Here is a 21263-nt window from a genome sequence, read left to right on the forward strand (position 1 = left end):
CAGATTGCTTAAAGAAAAAATGGGTACAGGCAACGCCGTAGCTTGATAAAATGTCTCTAAATATATGATAGCATGTGTTGAGATGACTGATCCAGGAGCATTGTGGCCTGTGGTAAGAAAGATGAGTTAAACTTGAAGTACATACTTAAAGGGTAACCCCACTGATTTTACAAACTTAAGTGTGTTTACAGGTCTTGTAGAATACTATTGCACAGGCGAAAACAGTAGTATAAAGCCTTTTGTGGCTCATGAAGCGGCTGCATGTAATCTGATAAACTGTCTCCAGTGGTGTCACTTGTTGGCTAAGTTGCATTGTGTGTAAGGTAGGCACCTGCCGTATCAAAATTGATATAGCAGACCCAGAGATATCGCCTTTTTTCTCCACACATTCTTCTTCCTCTTCAAAACCTGGTGCCTACATTACCCACAATGCAACTTAGTCACTGAGTGACATCACTGGAGACAGTTTATCAGATTTATCAGAGTCAATTCATCATTACATGCAGCTTCCTCTGGTGGAGTTGCCCTTCAAGAAATTAAGTATGTTCATTTTTTTATATTGATTTGCTAATTTTAAACTAATCTATAAACTGCTCCATAATCAGGCTCCTCAGGTGTTTCGTGACTTTGTTGTTCCACTCAGAGTGTCCGACGGGAATTGTAAGGTGCCTTCACGAAAATCCTCATTTGCTTTTTTGTTTGGGGGATCAATGCGTTGAACTCTTTACTTGCAGAACTCAAACTGAATCCTGACTGGGATCATTTTTAACTCAAAATTAAACAGTTTTTGAAGAGGGATCAGCCCTCGTCATGAACAATATGGTGCTTCTTGTTTTATGGTGTTTAATTGTATTGTATTACAGTTTGTGTTTATATTGTTCCATCTATATTTTATCGTATGTATTTATTGTTGAGTTTGTGTTTGTGTACTGTCTTTTGTGTAATTGTTGTTGAGTTTTATGTATTTTAAAGGGCCCATCTGGGGATGGGCATTGCAAATGAACTTAGGCTATAAACACTGTGGTGTGTGGTATCAGTTTATCCTACATTCCTGTCCATATACAAATTAACATTAATTAAATTAATTAATTTCTGGCTCCAAAACGTGATGTTACTGGCAGCTGGAGCATTTCCAAAAGGCTGTAATGAAAGAATATGGCTCATAATTAAAAGGGCAAAGTTACACTGTAAGACTGTGTACATAAAAACATTTTGGAGCAAAGTCAACTAGAAGTCCCCACGAGAAGATAAAGAATTAATTAGAATCATAACATAACTCTATAATGTTGTTAAATTATCCAAGAGACTCCTGTTTTTCTATGAGGAACATTGAGCTTTCGCCCACATTGCTCCTCTATTACACTCGTGTGCTTTCAATTTAATCTGCCTGCTGTGGTGCAGTGGAGGGTCTGTGGAGTACGCTCACTCTGCTCTCTTGTTTTAATTACAGCCTATTTAGCTTAAAGAATGATACTGGACCATAAACCCAGCTGCAGACATTAGTTGTAATGACAGTATCTTTCCTCCAGGTAATGTGCCAGTATCTGCATCCTTGGACTGTCTGGTGGCCGAGCAGGGCTGCATCCAGGAGCAGTCCTGCATGGTGCTCTATCGCCTGCTGGAGTACTGTGCGGCCGAGGAGGCCGTATCGCCCCTGGGCGCAGACGCCCGCTTGGAGTGCCTGGAGGCCCAGAATGCCTTGCAGCATTACCGCCCCCTTCAAGTTTGCAAGTGTCAGCGTGGCTCTCGCAGGGAGGAACACTGCCTCAGGGTCTACTGGACTGTGAGGTTTGCAGGTTGGTTTACTGGCATCTGTGTGACTGACTGTGTGTATGTGTGTGGTGGGGAGGGGAGGGGAGGGGGAGGGGAGCTTTTTGGATTTTCAGCTGCATAATCCATGTGACAAAACTCTCCACTGTTGTTTTAGCATATGATGAGTATGAAGTGTCTCCATATGAAGAACTGCAGGTAAATCTGGTGAGAAACATTGAGATGTCACGTATGGCGTCCATCATGGCAGGTACTGCTCCCATTGATTCTTAATATTTAAAGATTTGGCACCCAAATCGCTCTACTTCATGATCTTTATTTACACTGCTTTCTTCCTGATGATCTCCAGCGTCCTCTCTTTCTGTGGATGGTCAAAACCAATGTCTGAAGGCGGCCCAGGACTGTGGCCTGTATGAGAAATGTGGCTCCCTGCGGTCAGAATATGTCGTGGCCTGCACCAAGCGAGCAACAGTCACTGACAACAGCTGTAACCGCCAGAAATGCCACAAAGCCCTGCGGCGCTTCCTGGAGCGCGTGCCTGAGGAGTACAGCTTTGCTATGTTCTTCTGTCCCTGCTCTGACACTCTGTGTGGGGAACGCCGGAGGAAAACCATCGTCCCATCGTGTTCCTATGAGGAGAACGGGAGAGGGGAGGAGAGAGTCGGGAAGCCCAACTGCCTCAGCCTGCAGAACTACTGCTCCAGAGATGAGCTGTGTAGGTAAGACGGCTGTTTGGGTGTAATGAAACAGCCCACTAATAAGGGTTTCAGCAGAGAGTAACACAGAAATGAAGAAATACAGATTTTACGATTCCTACTACACAGAACCAAGGTTCAAAGTATCAGAAAATGTATTCAAATACTATAAACTAAACAACAAAGAATGACTTGGCTAGTACATCCCTATTCAACGCAAAACTACAAAACTACAGCAGTGTAAAAGGTATAACATTGAGTTTTTGACCACCAGCTGCAACTAACAATTATTTTCTGGTTCATAATTTTATTTTGGGTTACTATTAGAACAGTTTTACATGCTGTAATGCTCAAAAAACACATTCGTTTTCTCATACTGTCCACTGTCCGTTTAGCTTTTAGCTCCTGTCTCTTTAAGGCCCCTCCTCCTGAATACCCAGTCTGCTCTGATTGGTCAGCTCACACTTGCCTGAGCCAACACCACTAACAACAACAACAGAGAAGCTGTGCTAAATGAATGTGCCCACACTAGCCGCTAGGCATAAGTTATGCAAACGTGTGACATGGTGACGTAGCGTGATGTCACAAAGTCACAGAATTAAAGGCGGTGCTACTGACGAGGTGTTTCAGGAGCAGTGTTTCAGTTGCGTGGGAGAGAGGAGCTCCTGTTGGTGCACTTTGACCTTTTTAAATTTCAAAGTCTTTTACATGCAAAACAACATATATAACACGCTGAAGGAAAGGAAATAACTGGACATGCATAATAGTTCTCCTTTAAAATAGTTTATTTTATCTGACAAATGGTCTAAAATCCAAAGATATTTAGTTTACAGTTATATAAGAAGGAAAAGCAGCAAATTCTCACATTTAAGAAGCTGGAGCAATCAAATGTTTTGCGTAGTTGCTTGAAAAATGATTATTAATTTGTTTCAGATTGGTTTTATGTCAGTGTGTGAAGTGATTAATTGACTAATATTTCAGTTCTAATCTTGTGCTTTAATAGAACGAGTATTCATGTTAGCGTGCTGCCAATTTGATACACATTCCTGATGACTATGAATATAAATCAGTATTAGCTGCAAACTGCATTTCATGTCCTGGTTTCACCCTCTTCCACTGTTCAATATGTGGTAGCGGTAACATGCTGGGCAGAAGACTGTGAGGTGATGTTGTAGGCTATCACTTGCATAAACTTAACATCTACTTGGTTCCAGGCTAATTTTAGTCTGTACTCTGCATATTGTTCACAAATGTAGAGGACTTGCTTACGTTAATTACAGTCCGGTCTGTGTGTAAATGGTACAGAGGTTATTAACGATAAGAGGAAAAAAAAACACTTAAGAGTTATTTGAAACTGAGAAGGTCAAGCAAAATCCCTCCTCTGTAGTATTAATAACAGATTTAAAACAAGAACAGAGAGCAGCGTTAACTACAGGTGACAGGAGGTTCTTCTGTTTCACACACGGCTGCCATGTGTTTCCTCTGAAACGGTGGGAAAAGCACAGAAACACTCATCACATTCTTATGCTGTCATCAGTTTTAGCTCAAGCTTTACAGTATTATGGATCTGCTTTAAATTATTCATGATGGGATTTAGCTACAAGTGACAGGATTGTGTGCGCATGTTTAATAAAATAATGGTGAACTTCAGGCTTTTTAAAATCTACAGCTTGTAAGAGATTATCTGTCACCTTCAGCAACGAGAAATTAATCCTCTCCCTCAATACTGATTATTGTTACCAATTATTTGACTTTTCAGTGTTTTTCATACTGTGCAAGAATGCTTTTTGATTAGGTTTCCATTGAGCTGTGAGAGCAGTTACTGAAATCCTTGCGTTGTACCAAAACAACACCTGATTTTCAATGCAACGTATGGTTTAAGATGGAGTCCACAGCTACAGTATTCTCTGTTGTGCTTTGATCGCTTACACAATATTGTAGTTTGTTTTTGTTTTAGCTCGACCCCAAATCCCGATATGAAATTGTAAAAAACGCTAAAAAATGCACACTCTGTTTCTCTGTGCTGACACCTGAACAAGTTTTCTGTATTTGTGTGTGTGTGTGTGTGTGTGTGTGTGTGTGTGTGTGTGTGTGTGTGTGTGTGTGTGTGTGTGTGTGTGTGTGTGTGTGCTGTATTTGCGTGTGTCTGCACCTCAGATCCAGGTTCGCTGATTTCCAACACAACTGCCAGTCCTCCCCTCTGTCTGCCTCCGGCTGTATACGAGAGAGCAGAGCCATGTGCCTGAAGGCCTACGCTGGACTCATAGGTGAGATGGAAGAACAGAAATTAAAGAGGTAGAAGAACCTGAAAGGAGGAAAAGTGCAGGATCCAATACTTGAAAGAAATGCTAATTCGACATGTGTTTCTTATCCTGTGCACACAGCCCATACCAACACCCCTTGAAGATAAAAGCAAAAAAGGCTTTATTGATCCACTTAACCTTGTACATGATAAATCTTGTTAAGAAAAAAAACTTTTATATTGCCTTTTATATCGGCACGCTCTAAAAGTTTACAGATAAATCCACAAATCGAAAACCTGTCGGCTCTGCTGTGCACCAGCAGCTAGTGTCTGCACTCAAGTATCCTCAAAGGTATAACGTGTAAGGCAAACAGTCGATTGTCGAGTCTCATTCCCAGGTCATCAAATACCAAGAATAATCAAAGTAGAAACACATATGAGTAAAAATATCAACATGTAAATAATAATACGAATGATTTACCCGCAAATTGAATTTGGCTCCAACAGACAGAAGGCTGCTCAGAGAGCGACAGGGATGACATTTTTTTTGTGGGTTAACGTGAAAGTTAGCATTGCCCTGGTTCCCTAGATAAAGGCTAAAACCATACGGATAAATGGCTAAAACCATAAGGATAAAGGCTTAAACCATACGTTGCATTGAAAAAAGGATTTTTTTTTTATTCTTGCAGAAAATAAACAGCATGTTTATGATACTTAAAAAGCTAACGTTTAAATATAAATGAGCTACATCGCGGTCGCATGACTTCAATATCACAACCACTAAGCCTCTTACTACACTATACTCACGCATGTTACTATGAACCGATCAATCCACAAGTTAGTGTTAGAACAGTTTGCAACTAGGCTTCGCCGGTAAAGATGAGCTGGTGAGTCACCATGTTCAGAGAAATTATGTTTGCTCCGTAGTCTCCTTTGTTAGCAGCCTTCTTTTAAAATGTATTTTACAACATATTTTATATTGTGGAACAAAACGTGAAAATCTCTTAAGCTTGTGTTAACTACAGACCTTATTTCAAGCATTTAACTGAAAAAACTTTAAGACGAGGGAACTGGAAGTGTAAAAATGCTAACTGATTTCTGGGTTTAAGAACTCATTCCTGCGGCACTAAATTAACTCGTTATTGGAAATCATCAGATGGTGTCTGACAGTGATATTGGGCCCACATCGTTTCCATTTTGTTGCACTAAAAAACTCTACAGGCGTTCATGAAAAGCCAACTGCCAAAAGCTGCTGCTCTGGGGATTCAGTCAACATCACTTGATTTAAAAAATTACATTTCCAGCAGCTCTACAGAGTGATCCAGGTATTATTATTTCCTTTTGTCTCCCATGCTGTGTTTTTCAAAAAGTAATTTTGTGTACCTGCAATTATCAACATCGAAAGCTGGAACGATGGTGACACTGGATCTCCGGGGGGCTAATAATGTTGGGTAGACAGCATTTTACTTTCTATACAGGAGTGTGCTGCAAATGAAAACCCTCTGTCTGAGGGAAATGCTACTTTAAAAGTTGGTAAAGTTGCACCTCTAACATGACTTTTGTCTTCCTCTATAATTAGGGACCATCATGACTCCCAACTATGTGAGCAACAGCAGCACAGAAGTGTCCCAGTGGTGCATGTGTGACGGCAGTGGAAACGAATGGCAGAGCTGTCAGCGCATCCTGCACATGTTCAGCAACAACATATGTCTGCGTGAGTCATGAGATTACAACAGTACAGTACAAAATACCTTCAGGGCTGCATGAACACAGTGAGTTATGACATAACAATGAGTTTCCTGCATGAAATATCAGCATCTTTCAGAATAGAAGGTAAAGTTCTAATCTTTCTGGATTTTCAAACTACAGCAAAGTTTATGGTGCTTTTAGTGTCGTGTGTGTAAAGTTTAAGTTTGTGGTCTGCAGTGAAATGAACCCAACTTTTCCATTTGATTAAATGATGAAGTCAGATATTGGCAATGTCAACCCGCAGGTGTGACCTAGTGTTTGTATATAAAGATGGATGACATGACAGCTCCCTGAAAGTGAAGCCAAAACATCTTGATCCCTGGAGGCTGGCTGCTGTTTATTTAACAATATCCCACCCCCTTCGTTAGCCGATGGGAAATGGGCCAAACTAAAAACTCAAAGTGCACGCCAAATAATTATTTTTCTCCCAAAGTCATTTTCAGAAGTTCTTTTCACACTGATGCAAGTGTTCATTTTTCTGCTCAGTTTGGTTTGGATTAGTTATTTGATGCTATATAAAGAGCGTGTGATGTCTTGATTGACAGCCACGGCTCCACTGCACGATTCAGTAACGGCCAGACTCTGGCTCCAAGTGACGTCAGCGCAAGTTCTCAGTGCCAGTATCCTGGATATCAATTTTTTTTTTTTACAAGGGGAAGAATGGGAGACACATCATCGATCTTTGTATACAGTCATTGGTGTGACCAAATGACAAACCTGATCAATATTTCTCAATAGGTAATTGGATAATTGCACATGAAGAAGTGTCTTCAACCATGGTAATAAGGTGACATATTGAAAATAAATACATTATAGATTATTCTAAAGGGCTCTGTAGAACTTCTGTGTTGTGCTGGAGGCACATCGTTAGTTTATGTTAGTGGACTCCATTTCTTAATTAGCGTTAGCTACTGTTGCTCTCTGTTAGCTTAGCAGAGACTGAGAGAACATGCAAGTCACATCCTTTGGACTGTCTCTGAAAATCTGACCCAAGTCCTTCACAAAGTTGTCCACAGTCCAGCAGCATTAAGCAGCTTCGACAAATTGCCCACAGGCTTTGTATAGGCAACTGGGAGAGATGGGGGAGGCCTAATTTTTCACGTCACGTTACAATCTGCTCACATATGGCTAATAAAAAAGTGATTAACACACGTAAACTACTACATTAATTGTTACGTTTAGCTCCTTTCAGTGTGCTTTCTCACATGGATGCAGCTCATGTCAGTAATACTCAGGACTATTCTAACTTTATGAATATGTTTATGTAAATTTATTGAACCTTTTTGGCCATTTACTGTATGTTTATGGACATTCATACTTCAGGGTTATGTTTCAGTGTATGTAGGTAATAAAGTCTATTAGCCTTTCTGGTACTGAAACAAGTTCCAAAGAATTTTGAATAGATGCAGTCCGGTATTTTAAGTGACAAATGTTTCAAAACTTCACACTGTGCATTCTGACTTTATGGAGTCAGTTACAATAACTGTCAATGCTCAAATAAGAAGATAATGTCACAGGAAATGCTACCTAATAGCTGTCAAATCTGAGTATAATCTAAATTGATCTGACTGAGCATTTTATAATGTGCATTAATACAGAATTTAGATGAGGTGGGTCGTAATTGATGGTTGAGAGGGCAAACCATTGAACCGTAATGTTTTCTTATAAATAAATAAATGGCAAGAGACATTCACATTCTCCCCTGTGTCTGGTTGGCTGCCAAATGTGAATGTGATTTCCAAGTTCTGTGCAGTCAATGAAACCTCTCTCCAAATCTGATAAACATAAAGTGGCTTCTTGTTGAAGTGCTGCCAAACCAGCAGAGGTCAAAAAAGCACAAAAATATCCCTCAAGAAGTGTTGAAACTCCAGGCCAGTCAGGTTGTTTTAAATGAAATAAGCATGTAAGTGTCGTCCAACTAATCAACCCGTAGATGATGATTTTAATCAGCACTCTATGTTCACATTTCCTACACTTCATTATTTCTCTTAGTCATCCAAAAAATAGTCTTAAATGTTAATAGGGAAAAAATAATTGTGACTTCAGAGTAATGCAAATTGAAGACAGAAGAACAAAGGGAGTGTAGCCCTTGCTTGAGGTAACTCAATTAATATTTATTTTCCACATCCCTCCCTTTAGCCAGTGTTAGATAAGCTACAACTACAAGTACGACAGACCATTTTTTGAAGTCAATTTTCACCCAAATCTTTGAACCAGATACAGTGCACAGGTTTAAGGTTAAAACATGACTCTGCAACAAGACTTAACAACAATGCGAGTGGCTCTGTGAGGCAGTGGCAGTGCTTTGAGCTGAATGGTTAATGTCAGCATGGTAACGTGCTCATAACAAGCTCTTAGGAACAGTGCTGAGCTGTGATGTGATCTCAGTGTAGTGGCTGCACCGGTTATCACAACTTCCAATATCATCAGGCACACTAGCCCAAAAAGCAATTCCCCCATAGCCTACACAATCATGGGAAGATGACAGGCTATAAAACAGTGATTGGATTTTCCTGAGAGTCACACAATTATTCTTTTAATTATTAGAATAAGAGGATTTGGAAAGTCTAGAAGAACCATATGATAATATTTTATCTGATTCATGTGGGCTGGGAGCTAACAGGAATCAACCTGCTCAACTGGAGAACGACTACACAGTTTACACACACTATTCCCCACTTGCACAGTGTAGTGTGATGTATATCCGCTTTACGGACTGAATGTCCTTTTGCGTCTGGTGCTGCAGTATACTGTATGTCTATAGATATCTCAGTGCTTTTTCATCCCTAACTTGTTTTTTTTTGTATAGGCTACAGTGTTTTTAACATTTTTGATTATTTAGATAATCGTATGGGTGTTTTTAACTTGCAAGGTTAACCTGTCAGCTAGCCTAGCTCTGCATATACACATAATAATAGAACCAGTCACCCAAGTCTCTGATTTGTGATTTAAATCAATTTTCCAGCAATGAGGTCAGAGCTTTACTGCTCGCTTCCACAAGACACTTTCTGTTTTGGTAGCACTTCCAAGCACAGAGTGTAAAAATGAGCCACAGCGACCAAATGTTAGTGTGTGGCTAGCTAACGTCACTAACGGTTATCTACACATCTATGAAGTCAGAATGTTTAAAACACTATACACAAAAAAGCGAACAGTAAACTTTTAACAATATATACAAAGCAAACTGTGAAAAGTGAAGTATTCTAACAAAGTTATGGATGAAAAAGCACTGAGATAACTGAAGACTTAAACTGTAGAGCTGGCACCGGAAGCAAAAGGACGTGGTGAGGAGGCTTTTTTTCTTAGTGTAAGCATTCACCTGGTGAGCAACTTTCAAATAAATGAATGAGACGCCAATAATTACATGCTTATATATTACATCCTCATAATGACATGCTATTGTTTAGCAGCTATGTTTACCATGTTGATCTTGGTTTAGCATGTTAGCATGCTAATATTTACTTATGAGCAATAAACAAAAAGAACTACAATGGCTGATGAAAATGTCATTTGTTTTGCAGGTATCAAATCAAAAACAGTATTATTGGACAAAAAAGTTTTTTGACCCATTAATGGCACGAGATGAAAAGTCACCAAATCACCAGAGTTATTACATTTCATCCACACAGGGACATGGATATATGAACCAAATTGATTGGCAATCCATCCAATAGTCCTGGAGATAAATCAGTCTGCACCAAAGTGGTAGACAATATCTCCATCCTGAGAGCCATGCCACTTGTGGCTTAGAAATTTTCAATATTTTAATTTAATTTAACAGGGACGATGCAGTTTAACATAGTTCCAATACAAAGAGTGTAAAGTTTAGAAAGTTTATAGCTTTTGCTAATTTGCAAATCCAAGTAATTTTCTTACTTGCATATTTAGATGTATTTTGCCCAGTCATTCACAGTATTACAGAGTTGGTTGCTTATAAAAGCTCATAAAAGTCAGTATTTTGGCCATGCTTCAAGGATGAATAACGATGTAAACCTAATGAAGACGGCCCCTGCTGGTTCTGTTTCAGGCAATGCCATCAGCTCCATGGGAATCTCTGCACCTCCTCCTGTGGAAAACACACCCATGCCAGCTTCTCAGCCCTCCCCTCGTATCTACCAGGAGAAGGTCCACGTCAGCGTTAACACTCTTCCTGAATTCAACAGTGTAAGCGCTCTCTGATTTTTCACTATCTCACCATATGCTAGAGTTGGACTCTTGCTACAAGCTGAATTGAGGAAGTGGTTGACTGTGTATCAGATAGTAACACCTCAGTATCACCAGGGACTGTAGCAGCTCCGTCCTCTACCCCTACCTCTCATCCGGTTGAGGATTAGCCGTAGGTGTTTGCAGCATTAGACTAAACCCTTACTGTTAATATTCATGTATGCACACCCATCCGCCCCATATTCCCCATTTTCTGACCATTTTAATCCTCATTCCACATATCCTATCCTCCTTTCCCACAATCCTTCACAGTGGGGAAACCTGCCACTGGTGGGCTGCATATTGGACCTCCAGATATACAGTTTATTTAAAGATGATTGATTTGAGTTGCACTGAAGTTGAGATGATGCATTCTTATTCCATTAACAAAGTGAAAGTCTCCTTCAATAAAACATTATGTTATTAACTTTAAAGATTTGTAAGACATGGCCAGAATTTGAAGGTTGCTCTAAAACTATAGCAGGCAGCATAACCACTGCCTGCTGCTCAGCATACTCTTTGCTGTAGCCATCTAGCTGCCATTAGCAAGTAGTTCAATTACTGTAGCCGGTCGAGCTAAGTGGCCCCATTAGCTGACAGGAGCCTGCCCGCCCCGCAACCTCAGGTCATAGGGAGAGTCAGAGCTGATTACAGTGGCTCTGACCAGGACTATGATTCCATGTAGTATGTAGATACTGCTTATATCCCTTTATTCTATTTATACCTTCTTTATATTTTATACCTTTTTTGTATTTTTGTATTTTTTATTTTTATTTTAACTAGCTGACTGTTCTGTGTTGTGTTGTATATCTGTTAAGTGTTGTGTTGTGTTGTGTACAACTGCTCCACGTGCCTTGCCTTGAATTGCCCCCCGGGGACAAATAAAGGTTTTTGAATTGAATTGAATTGAATTCCAGGACAAGAAGACACAGCAGCTGGGGGCAACAGAGAGGTGAAATGCTAGAGAGAGTCGACCAGGGTGTGCTTGGCCCCACCTCCTTCTTACCATCTACATCTTACCTCTGCTATATGCTGACAACACCCACCTGAATCTCAGCACCAACCCTGCCTGCAGAGTTTTGGGGACAGAGCTTTTAGTGTAGCAGCCCCCACCCGTTGAAACTCTCTCCCAGCAGAGAGCCTAGACGTTGCTTCCATTGTGACCTTCAAAAGCCCCTTAAAACCCTCCTGCTCTCCAAGGCCTGAGTCTTTGTTAATGGTTCCTTCCTGGCAATCACTGCCACTATTATTTTCTGTTCTTTGTGCTATTTATTTTTTCTCCTTCCTGTGTAGTGTCCTTTGGTCTTAAAAGGCAATGTATAGATGCAAGTTATTATTATTATTATTATTTCTAAACACGTCATTGGGGAGTGATTGATGAAAATTATTATCCTTTTTACTTTGACATTTTGGGGTCAGTGTTTCCTCTTCATTTTTGTTATTTCCGCAGCCAGATATTCTGAAAAGTTGGTGGAAGGATACCCATAAAAAAATGAGAGAAAATTCAATAATAATCGAATTTTAATACAGAAATTGGAAGTAAATTATAATTAAGACAAACTTAAATGTAGTTTCAAAATCTCATCAACTAGAAGTTGTTTCTGTATTTATTTTCATAGTGGGTATAATGTCATATTTTGGTAAAATGTCATTTTCAATCAACAAATCAACCAAGCAATCAAAGATTATAACACCTTTCATGCAGGCTAGTGCAGTTCAAAGATATTAAAAGATGACTGACAAGCCATTAAATAAGACAAGACATGTGTAGGCTGTAATAGAGTGAAATAAAAACTAAATAAGATAAATATGAAAAGACACCAGAGTCCACATCCATTTTTAAACTCGGCCCTCATTTTGATCTCAAGTGCACACCTGTGAAGTTTCGTGACTGTATCACCCACCCGCCAGCACAACAGCGGTGAGTGTGCACGGTTATGATGATATCGCGGTGACAAGATCTGTCCACAGACAGATAGACAGACATAAAACACCTGGCAAAGTAGTCAACACTGCTTCCGTGTTACAATAGGTGTCTCCAGGACACACACACACACACTCACACTCACAAGGTGAAAACATTGGCAGCTGTTGACGCTGTCATGGCTGGTAAAAAAAATAAAATAAAAATAATGATGACAATGAAAAACAATACATCAAAATATTTCAGTGGGAAGTTAGCTGGAAAATCTTTACTTTGTGTCTTACAATCAAGATTTTTACATTTGAAAACGTTTGTATTGTTCGTGTCACTCAAATAAACAGAGGTGAAATGTGTGTACAGCTGCAGACAGCAGATGGTGGAGAGCAGCCGTGGTGTTTACCTGTTTACAGTATAGTCTCCCCCCCCCCACAGCTGCCAGTGTGACTTCATGCTGAGTCTGTTTTAAAGTGCCTGTGTGGAGGGACACAAATCAGATGGCAAAGGCCACTTCTGTTTGATGCACACTGGAAATGTCTTTAGACTGTGTGTTTTATTTGTATTCCTGTTGGCAGCAAACCTCACACACTCACCCTGTCTTATCTCGGGGGACAGATTGGTTGCGAGCCAAGTAATGTTGATCTAGATCTGGGACTTCTGCCAATACTGTTATTGTTATGGTTATTATGTGGTTATTGTTTTCTTAGCCACAATGATACATGATTGCTTTTTATACATACCTCCAAGTCAGGATAATTCAGAAAAAATGTAAGTGAGGCATCATCAGACTGCACTTGCACTGATAATAGCTTTTTATTACCATTATAAAGACTTCATGCTTCCACACACTAGGTGTATCCCCTCTTTTTACAAGAATGAACAGTATATAATTAAGAATCAATGCTTCTATTTCAGACACAGGTTGGACACAATGAAAGAAACACCTGAGAAAATACTTTGAAAAGCTGTTAAACTATTACAGCATGTCTTAATATAACAGTTTAGCCTCCTGGTTGTTTCCCCTGCAGCTTACATTTTCATGTACTTTCAAATTCTGTTGACTGTTTTGGACTTTTTCCTGACGTTTACATCCTGAACTTCCCTCCACGCTCCACCTCTTCTGTTAATTGGAAGAATCACTCTTTCCCTGCTTTTTTGCAGATGGAGGACAGCGAGCAAGACGAGCAGCAGGAGGAGGAGGGGAGCGAGGAATTCAACGTCATCCCACCGTACTCTGAGAAGGACTCTAACATTGAATCTGGTGCAAGAGGGAGTAAACGGGGAGCGGCTAGCCAGGCGGTACCCGTGTTGCCACTGTTGCTGCTTCTGCCCACACTCATTGTGGACTGGGAGTGTTGGAGCTTCTGAAGCCTCCATCTCATTCTCCGCTCATATTTTACTCAAATCCATCACAGGGCTCAGAATGAACCGCGGAGGACAATTGCAAGGAAGAAACGCTCCGTTTCTCTTTCATTATTTTTCCTGACTTTATTTTACAATTGAGTTCCTGCTATCACTGCCTCCTCAAGAGTTAAAGATATCAGACAGCAGTCCCGCAGTATCTGCCATGTCTTTGCCCTTATAAAACCAAGCGAACAACGCAAGCAGATATATAAGTGCATGGGTGAATTTAGAAATGCTGTCTGGGCAAGTACTCTATCTAGAGCCTGCTCCACACTCAAAGTACATCCTCTCTTTTAACAAGAAGCACGTTGCCCAAGGCCACATCCACTATACACACTCCCAAAAACCATAACCAGTCCACTCCACTGCAACCAGGCCCGAGCACGGCTTTTGATTTCCATTTCATGACTCGTGTCACATCCGTTTCTCTGTTGCCCCTTCGGCTCTCCCTCTCCCTCCTTCCTACTATGGTTGAGTAAGATAATCCACTTTACAACAAGCTAATAAGAAACTGCACCACACTTAAAGCGCTTAGTACCATCCAGAAAAAATAACACTTTTTAAAAGTGCCTCATTTAAGAGGTGATAAGACATGAAGCGATGGGTTGTCGCGTTATATATGAGAGATCTCACGCCTTTTCAACCTTTGCTTCTTCTCACTTTGTGCATCATAACACAGAGAGCAACTGTCACTCTCTGCGCTGCTTCTTTTGTTCACACGCCACTTAGTATTGTTGCTAGCAGGGTGAACGGCTGAGAATTCAACCACGGGCAAAAGTAATGAGATCAAATTCTATTGTAGAAATGACGAGCGGAGAAAAGCAACACGAGCAATTATGGCACAATTCAAATTACTCAGCATGCAGTGAAAGTCTGGAGTAAGGCTCAGGGGAGGAAATAGCCAATTTACTGCTGTCATACCCTCTCACTTTTTTATCCTCAGGAGGTGTGTTTTTAGTGCTCCTTCCCCATCATGTGCTTTAGATATTGTGAGAGCGAGATGCGCAGATAGGGATGGACACAGGAGGCTGTAAAGCCTGCTGGCTGCTCTCATCATTGAGCAGCACACTGAGCCATTCTCTCTGCCTGAAATAGCTTCTGCTGATGTTAATGATTTTTCTCTCTTATGGCTCATTTTCTTGTAAAATTACTCAGCTGCAGGGATGAAGGTAAAGATAAGTATGGTGAAGTTTTTGCAGAGAGAGAGTTTGCAAGAAACAACCCGTCTGAGCTCTGCAATGATATATTATGGTTATATATTCATTTTATTTCAAAAGAAATGGCATGTATAAATTGCAGCAATACTATGGCGGGTGACTTCAAGCAGCAGTGCACTGACTTCACCGTCTTCAGACAGATCAGAACGGAAAATTTCCAAAGGCATATGAAAAAGAAATAATTCACTTGAGGAGGCAGTATAGCCGTGCCACTTTTCCACCCCCCACTGCTGGACTTGTTTACATGATGGTTTATTGACATGGTGACTGAACTTCTGATAAGGACACGCAGTATAAAGGCAGAAACGCACTGGAAGCGTATGAGCTGTGCTTCGACAAATGTGATGCACTCACAACTCCCAACTTTGATTTCTAGAAGTCAAAGTGGGACTTAAATGGATGTTGTAAGGTTAGTACACCTGTTGCCCACCTCAGGGCAAAATGACATCATGCAGGTTTTTGACCACTTTCTTGTTGAGAGTTGAACTACAGGAAGCGAAGAGGTGGGTGAGGAAAAGACCAATTAACAGAGCTCTGAAGTGTGACTGCGAGCTTAGAACGGGGGGAAAAAATAACATATTTGGACAGAATCTTTGAAATACAAAGTCTGGCTGGACAACCAGCTGGCATCCGCTTTATATGTGACCCAAAACCAGGCGATAAAAGAGATGTGTCGAAAAATAAACACGCAAGAACCATTAGCCATCACAGTGTCACAGTGCTGCCGCATCCAGTGTTAAGTGTCAATACCTGCATCCAGTGCGCTCTGGCCTTGATGAATGAATGTGAGTTTACATGTATTTTCACATTTCAATAGGTTTGTTTATATTTGTAAACTATGTAAAGTAAACATTTTCATTAACACGGCTTGTAAGTTTTTGATGAGTTCAGGAGTTTCAAAGAAAAAAAAATGTGGCTACACTTTATGTTAAGGGTTTCGAATCATTCATTTAAGTAATACATGACTCATGATGATTTAATGCAGGATGCATCATGAATTCCTGTTGCTGACATTAACAAATGATGAAGTCACTATTACTTTATGTGATTAGTTCACACTTATTAGATCATCAGGTAAGAATAGTTAAAGGGTAACTCCACCCATTTTATACATTAAAGGGGTGGGGGGGTTTATAGGTCTTGGGGAGTATATGTGAAAAAGTAGTATAAAGCCTTTTGTGGCTCCAGAGGAAGCTGCATGTAATCTGATAAATTGCCTCCAGTAAGTAAGTAAATGATTTACACCCTTATTATAAAGTGTAACCAAAATTGTCCATCCATATATCAAATATGTGAATATTCCCCAAATTAGTTTTTAGATTGTATCTTGAGACACTATGTATGTACAGTTTGTTTCACATGCTTCTTTTAAAGACATATCAAACATGCCAAATAATTCTGACTGTAATGTGTAATAACTGTGTAATTTTGTGACATAGCAGGACAGTGTGCAGCTTTGTTAAAGGAAGAATAAAAGTCACATCGGAAATTTCCACGTCTGACAGAAAAAAAGCGCCTTTGAATGACAAAGAAATGACTGCTGTGTGTGAACTTCTAATGTTTTCTTCTCCTGAACACTTATAGGAAAAAACTGATGCATGCTGGTGGGATACATGATAAAATATTAATCAAAAACTGAATGGTTTAGAAACTGTAAATAAATGATAAGTCTCTGGTTTTATCTGGCTCACAGCCACACCAGACATACTGAGCCAGGACTCTCGTGTTTATAATTTAACGTCTGACTGATGGAGGTGATTACAGGGTCTTGGGGCTTTTACATCCAAAATGACACCACTGGCAGGAACAAGCTACAGTGGAATGATTCTGAGAAAAAAAGAGAGAGGCTGTAATGGAAACTGGCATTGGCCTGCACTTTAATTATAAAAAGAACAGCATGAGGGCTCTGGCCCTTTGTTTTTTTATGTCCAAATTCAGCCAACTGTCTACAAAGTTAAGTTATGCTTTATTAATGCCCCTGGGGAAAAATTACCCTCTGCATTTTAAACATCCTAAGTATTTATGAGCAGCGGGCAGCCGCAAAACCCCCAAGTTCTGAGGCCAAAACCTCAGAAGAACCATATCAGTGGTTTGCATGTTTTACTACAAATTATATACTTACAGCTTAACATTTTGTAAACAATGGTGTGTTTGCTGCTGTCGGGAAGAACTTTTCTCTACAGTTACAGACATCACTGGTTTCTATTTGTTTCTCTGAGTTACAACCCTTAAGATGTGCTGAAGCTGCGTAGTCCATTACAAGGAACATTTTTTGACGACGTTACGTTATTGTTACACAGACATTTTGACTTGTCATACTAAAAAGGAAAAGCACAGGTGCTACTGATATCCATAATACCAGGGCCTTGAAACTGAAGCCGCTAAATGGAATCCAGCATTCATCACGTTACCTGTTCTATCAAAAAGCCCTTCTGATGCCTGGCTTGATGTTAATTGTTATAGATTGCAGAACTAAAGCAAGTTTGAAGATTTTTTTGATTGATATTCATGCTTACGGCATGGCTCCAAGGCAGTGGTTTCCATCTTTTTTTAAACCATGGCACTCACCTGGGAGCCGAGTTCATTTGCTCTGGCAGATGTGTCTGGTACCCCTCCCATTCAGATAGATTTCCATCTGATCTGGTCCACATTGGGCAAATCACAACTGTTTAAGTAAAATAGGGCTGTTTTGATATGATGGCTGGCAGAGGAGCATTACCTTTACAGATCTGAAAAGTCACATATCATGTTTTGCGCCTCTGATTCGTTGTAGGTCTATCCAAAAGCGTACAGGGGGCAGTCTCATAAAACATGGCATGCTGAACAAATATGAGTCAAGGTTCTGTTACCACGTTGCCCCAGTACCCCAGTACCCCAGTAGCTCCATTGGTGGAGGATGTGCCCCATGTACAGAGGCTGTGTCCCCAGGTTCTGTCTCCCCAGTTCCTGACACTCTTCACCTGTCCTTTCAAATAAAGCCATGAAAAGGTACATTTATTTGTGCAGATTGTGACCAGACAATTATTTTCTTTCCTGCTTGAAAGCGGACAAAGAACCGCCCCAACTTGCATTAGTCACTCCGCCCTTCGTCACACGTTTCCTTGCTCTGATTCACTGTAGGTCAATCCAATTGATTCAAGAGGCAGTTTGGTCTGCGACCGTTGATAACACCCATTGGCAATCAAGAATCAAGTGAGAGGGACCAGACTCATACGCATTGCCATACTCATTTTTCCCATGGCAGCCATCAACTTGATGTATTTTCTGCTTTTGTCTTCAGATGTCTTTTGAACTTTTTTATAAGCACCATTGCTCTATTTCATTTTTTTTCTACAGATGATGTTTTAAGGTGGGACACTCATCCTGCCTTCCTCATGAAACCATGAAGCCTAGTCATTTCCACCATACAGTCACCATACAATTATAGACTGTGTTGTGGGTCTGTGTTGAGGGCTTAAATATTTCAGCACAGTGACAAATCTCTCCATCATGGCTGTGACAGTCATTATTTCTGACTGCTGATTTTTGTTAAGTTAAATTATTGTAATGAGGCAATTAATGGGGTTTCATAAGTGTGCCAATTGAATTTCAAGCTCTATTAAAATTAATGGAAACCGACAGCTGCCTGGAACAGCAAATACATTTGAAATACAAAAATCGAAAACTATATAACAGTACATGCACTTGAAATTGATCGGAAAAGCCTACTACTGGCTGACCAGTTTTAATTTGGGGAGTCAGGAAATAGGAGAGAACAACTGCAGTCGCAAACTCAGGACCTTCCTTCTGCAAGGTGACAGTAATCACAACTGAGCCGCTGTGCCGCCCCAGGAGGCACTTGAGCTGCCTAATATCCCAGCACTGTCCTCTTACCTCATAATATATATAAAAGATAACCAGTTATGTTAATGTGGTTAATAATTAAGTAAATCAGTGCATTCATTTGCAGATAATCCTATGTCAACATACAGTACTCGTCACATAATGCACAGAATGTATTAATATGAACTCAGGCATGAACTCAGAATCTTAAAGCACTAAGGAAAATTAGGTTTTCTTATTAATATGATAATTTGTGCAGCAAGAAATGCTGCAGTCTAATCAGATCACCCACTTAGTTTCTCTCCAGTTTCTAACATTCTGTGCTGTTCTCCAAAGAATTTGTCTCCACAAGCACACGACACTGAGCAAACATAAGCAAGATTTACTTGTGTGTAAAGGTGATTCATTTTGATTTTTTTCTGATGCAATTTGGAGCTAAGTGATGAAATCAGAAAATCAGGAGGGAATATAAAAGCAGCTATATGGCATGACTCAGAAGAGTATTCTTCGCAACAGATTTGATTGAACAGCAATCACACAGCCATTATAATGGAAAATGTTTTTCACGGCTGAAGTATTTGAAATTTCCCTCAAGAGAGATCTGGTGGACGATGAATTAAACACAGTTGTAACATGCTTTACATGCAAACGTTAAAAATCTGAATGTTGCTGATTTTTTGCATGTATGAACAGAAGATGTTTTTAACAGTTATATTATTTTCTCTGTCTGTTATAAAAAACACATCTAATTTGTCTTAGTCCGTCTCTTCTGCTTCTGCTCACCATTCAGTTAACATGTTTTACTGCAACACTCTCTCCTAGAAATTACCTTCTAAATTGTTTTTGCAATTACTCTGTGATGAAAAACATAATTGCTGAGTGTATTTACATACCATATGTAGATACGACCATATACATTATGTTCAGAGGCAGTGTTTTTTAGAATAAATGAAGTGCTACAACAACTAACACTTTTGACTTTCGGCTGCTATTGAAAGATCAGATAGTAGGGTAGAAAACAAGGGAAATACATGTTTTTGTTTTTGTTTTTTTTTACATTTTGCCAGTCGTGGGAGAAGTATTCAGCTCCTGCATTCAAAATCTTATTTAAATAAAAGTATTTAAGTATTATCAGTGAAATATGCCTAATTTGTCAGAAGCAAAATGATCCCTGTCAGTAAATAACTTCTATGTACAGTGTTTTTGGATTAATATTACTGCTGCATTCATGTGTATGATACATTTTGCTGCTGTAGATGTTTATGGCTGAGCTCATTGTAGATGAAACTGCTCAGAAAAACACTTAACTCTCCAAGTTTGTCAGAAAAACTCTAATTCAGAATCACCAAATTTGGAGATACATGGTTTTCATTGGACAGGAAGGTTATAAACTAATGTAATCTAAAAAGTAACTAGGAACAAAAGCTATCAGACAAATGTAGTGGAGTAAAAAGTATAATATTTGTCTCTGAGATGTGCTGGAGTAGAAATATAAAGTTGCATAAATGGAAATACTCTATACTTGTACATAATACAGCATTTCCTCATTATGTTTAAGGAGTAGTCGATGTATCATGTTTCACATTAGTGGTATATCAACATAATTCATAAAGGGGGGTTTGTGCAAGCACATCTCCTGTAATTAAATCATGATGGCTGGATTCCATTTAGCTGTTACATTTGCAGGGTCCTGGATTTTTTCACGCTGGCTCACTGTCACACTGTCATGACATACTGAACACTTGAATAAAAACAGAGTCATCGTTAATGTTATTAGCACCTGTGCTTTTCCCACCACGACAAGTCAAAATGTCCGCTGTAAAAAATATTTATTTCTCTTATTAAAGCCCCCCCCCCAGCCCATCAACCGACTAATCTCCTGCCTACATGCCTGTTTTGTCATGGTCCTGTCATTGCTGCCTCTTTTTCTGGGTTTTTGTAGTGTCTTTCCAGTTCACACACTTTCTCTTCCCGTGTTCCTGCTTCTCCCCAGTCTGATTTAGCCTCCACACCTGCCCTGCATTAGCCTCGTCAGCCCTGCCTGGTTCCCAGAATGTTTCCCGGCCTATCAGCTCCTTTCCTCATCCCCTCGTAAGTCCAGTTTTCAGTTCAGTCTTTGCAGAATCGTCTTTTCACTTTACCCGTTCCTGAAAAAAGTTCTGCCATTGATCCGTCTGCTGTTCTCTCTTGCATTTGGGTCCATCTTCTACACTATTTGTGTAACATGCTCACTTTCAGAC

At 40.0% G+C, this 21263-nt stretch overlaps 1 protein-coding gene across 1 annotated transcript; it reads left to right on the top strand.

Annotated features, from left to right (window-relative positions):
• The first annotated feature begins 19 nt into the window (after positions 1-19).
• LOC141007280 (GDNF family receptor alpha-4-like) lies at positions 20-13948 on the top strand. The gene is made up of 8 exons (XM_073479627.1): positions 20-23; positions 1530-1796; positions 1928-2020; positions 2120-2489; positions 4623-4732; positions 6287-6421; positions 10484-10620; positions 13742-13948. The coding sequence occupies exons 1-8, from the start codon at positions 20-22 to the stop codon at positions 13946-13948; spliced, it is 1323 nt and encodes a 440-aa protein (XP_073335728.1).
• The last annotated feature ends 7315 nt before the right edge of the window (positions 13949-21263 follow it).

This window comes from Pagrus major, chromosome 13, assembly GCF_040436345.1.
Source record: "Pagrus major chromosome 13, Pma_NU_1.0".
Classification (NCBI taxonomy): domain Eukaryota; kingdom Metazoa; phylum Chordata; class Actinopteri; order Spariformes; family Sparidae; genus Pagrus; species Pagrus major.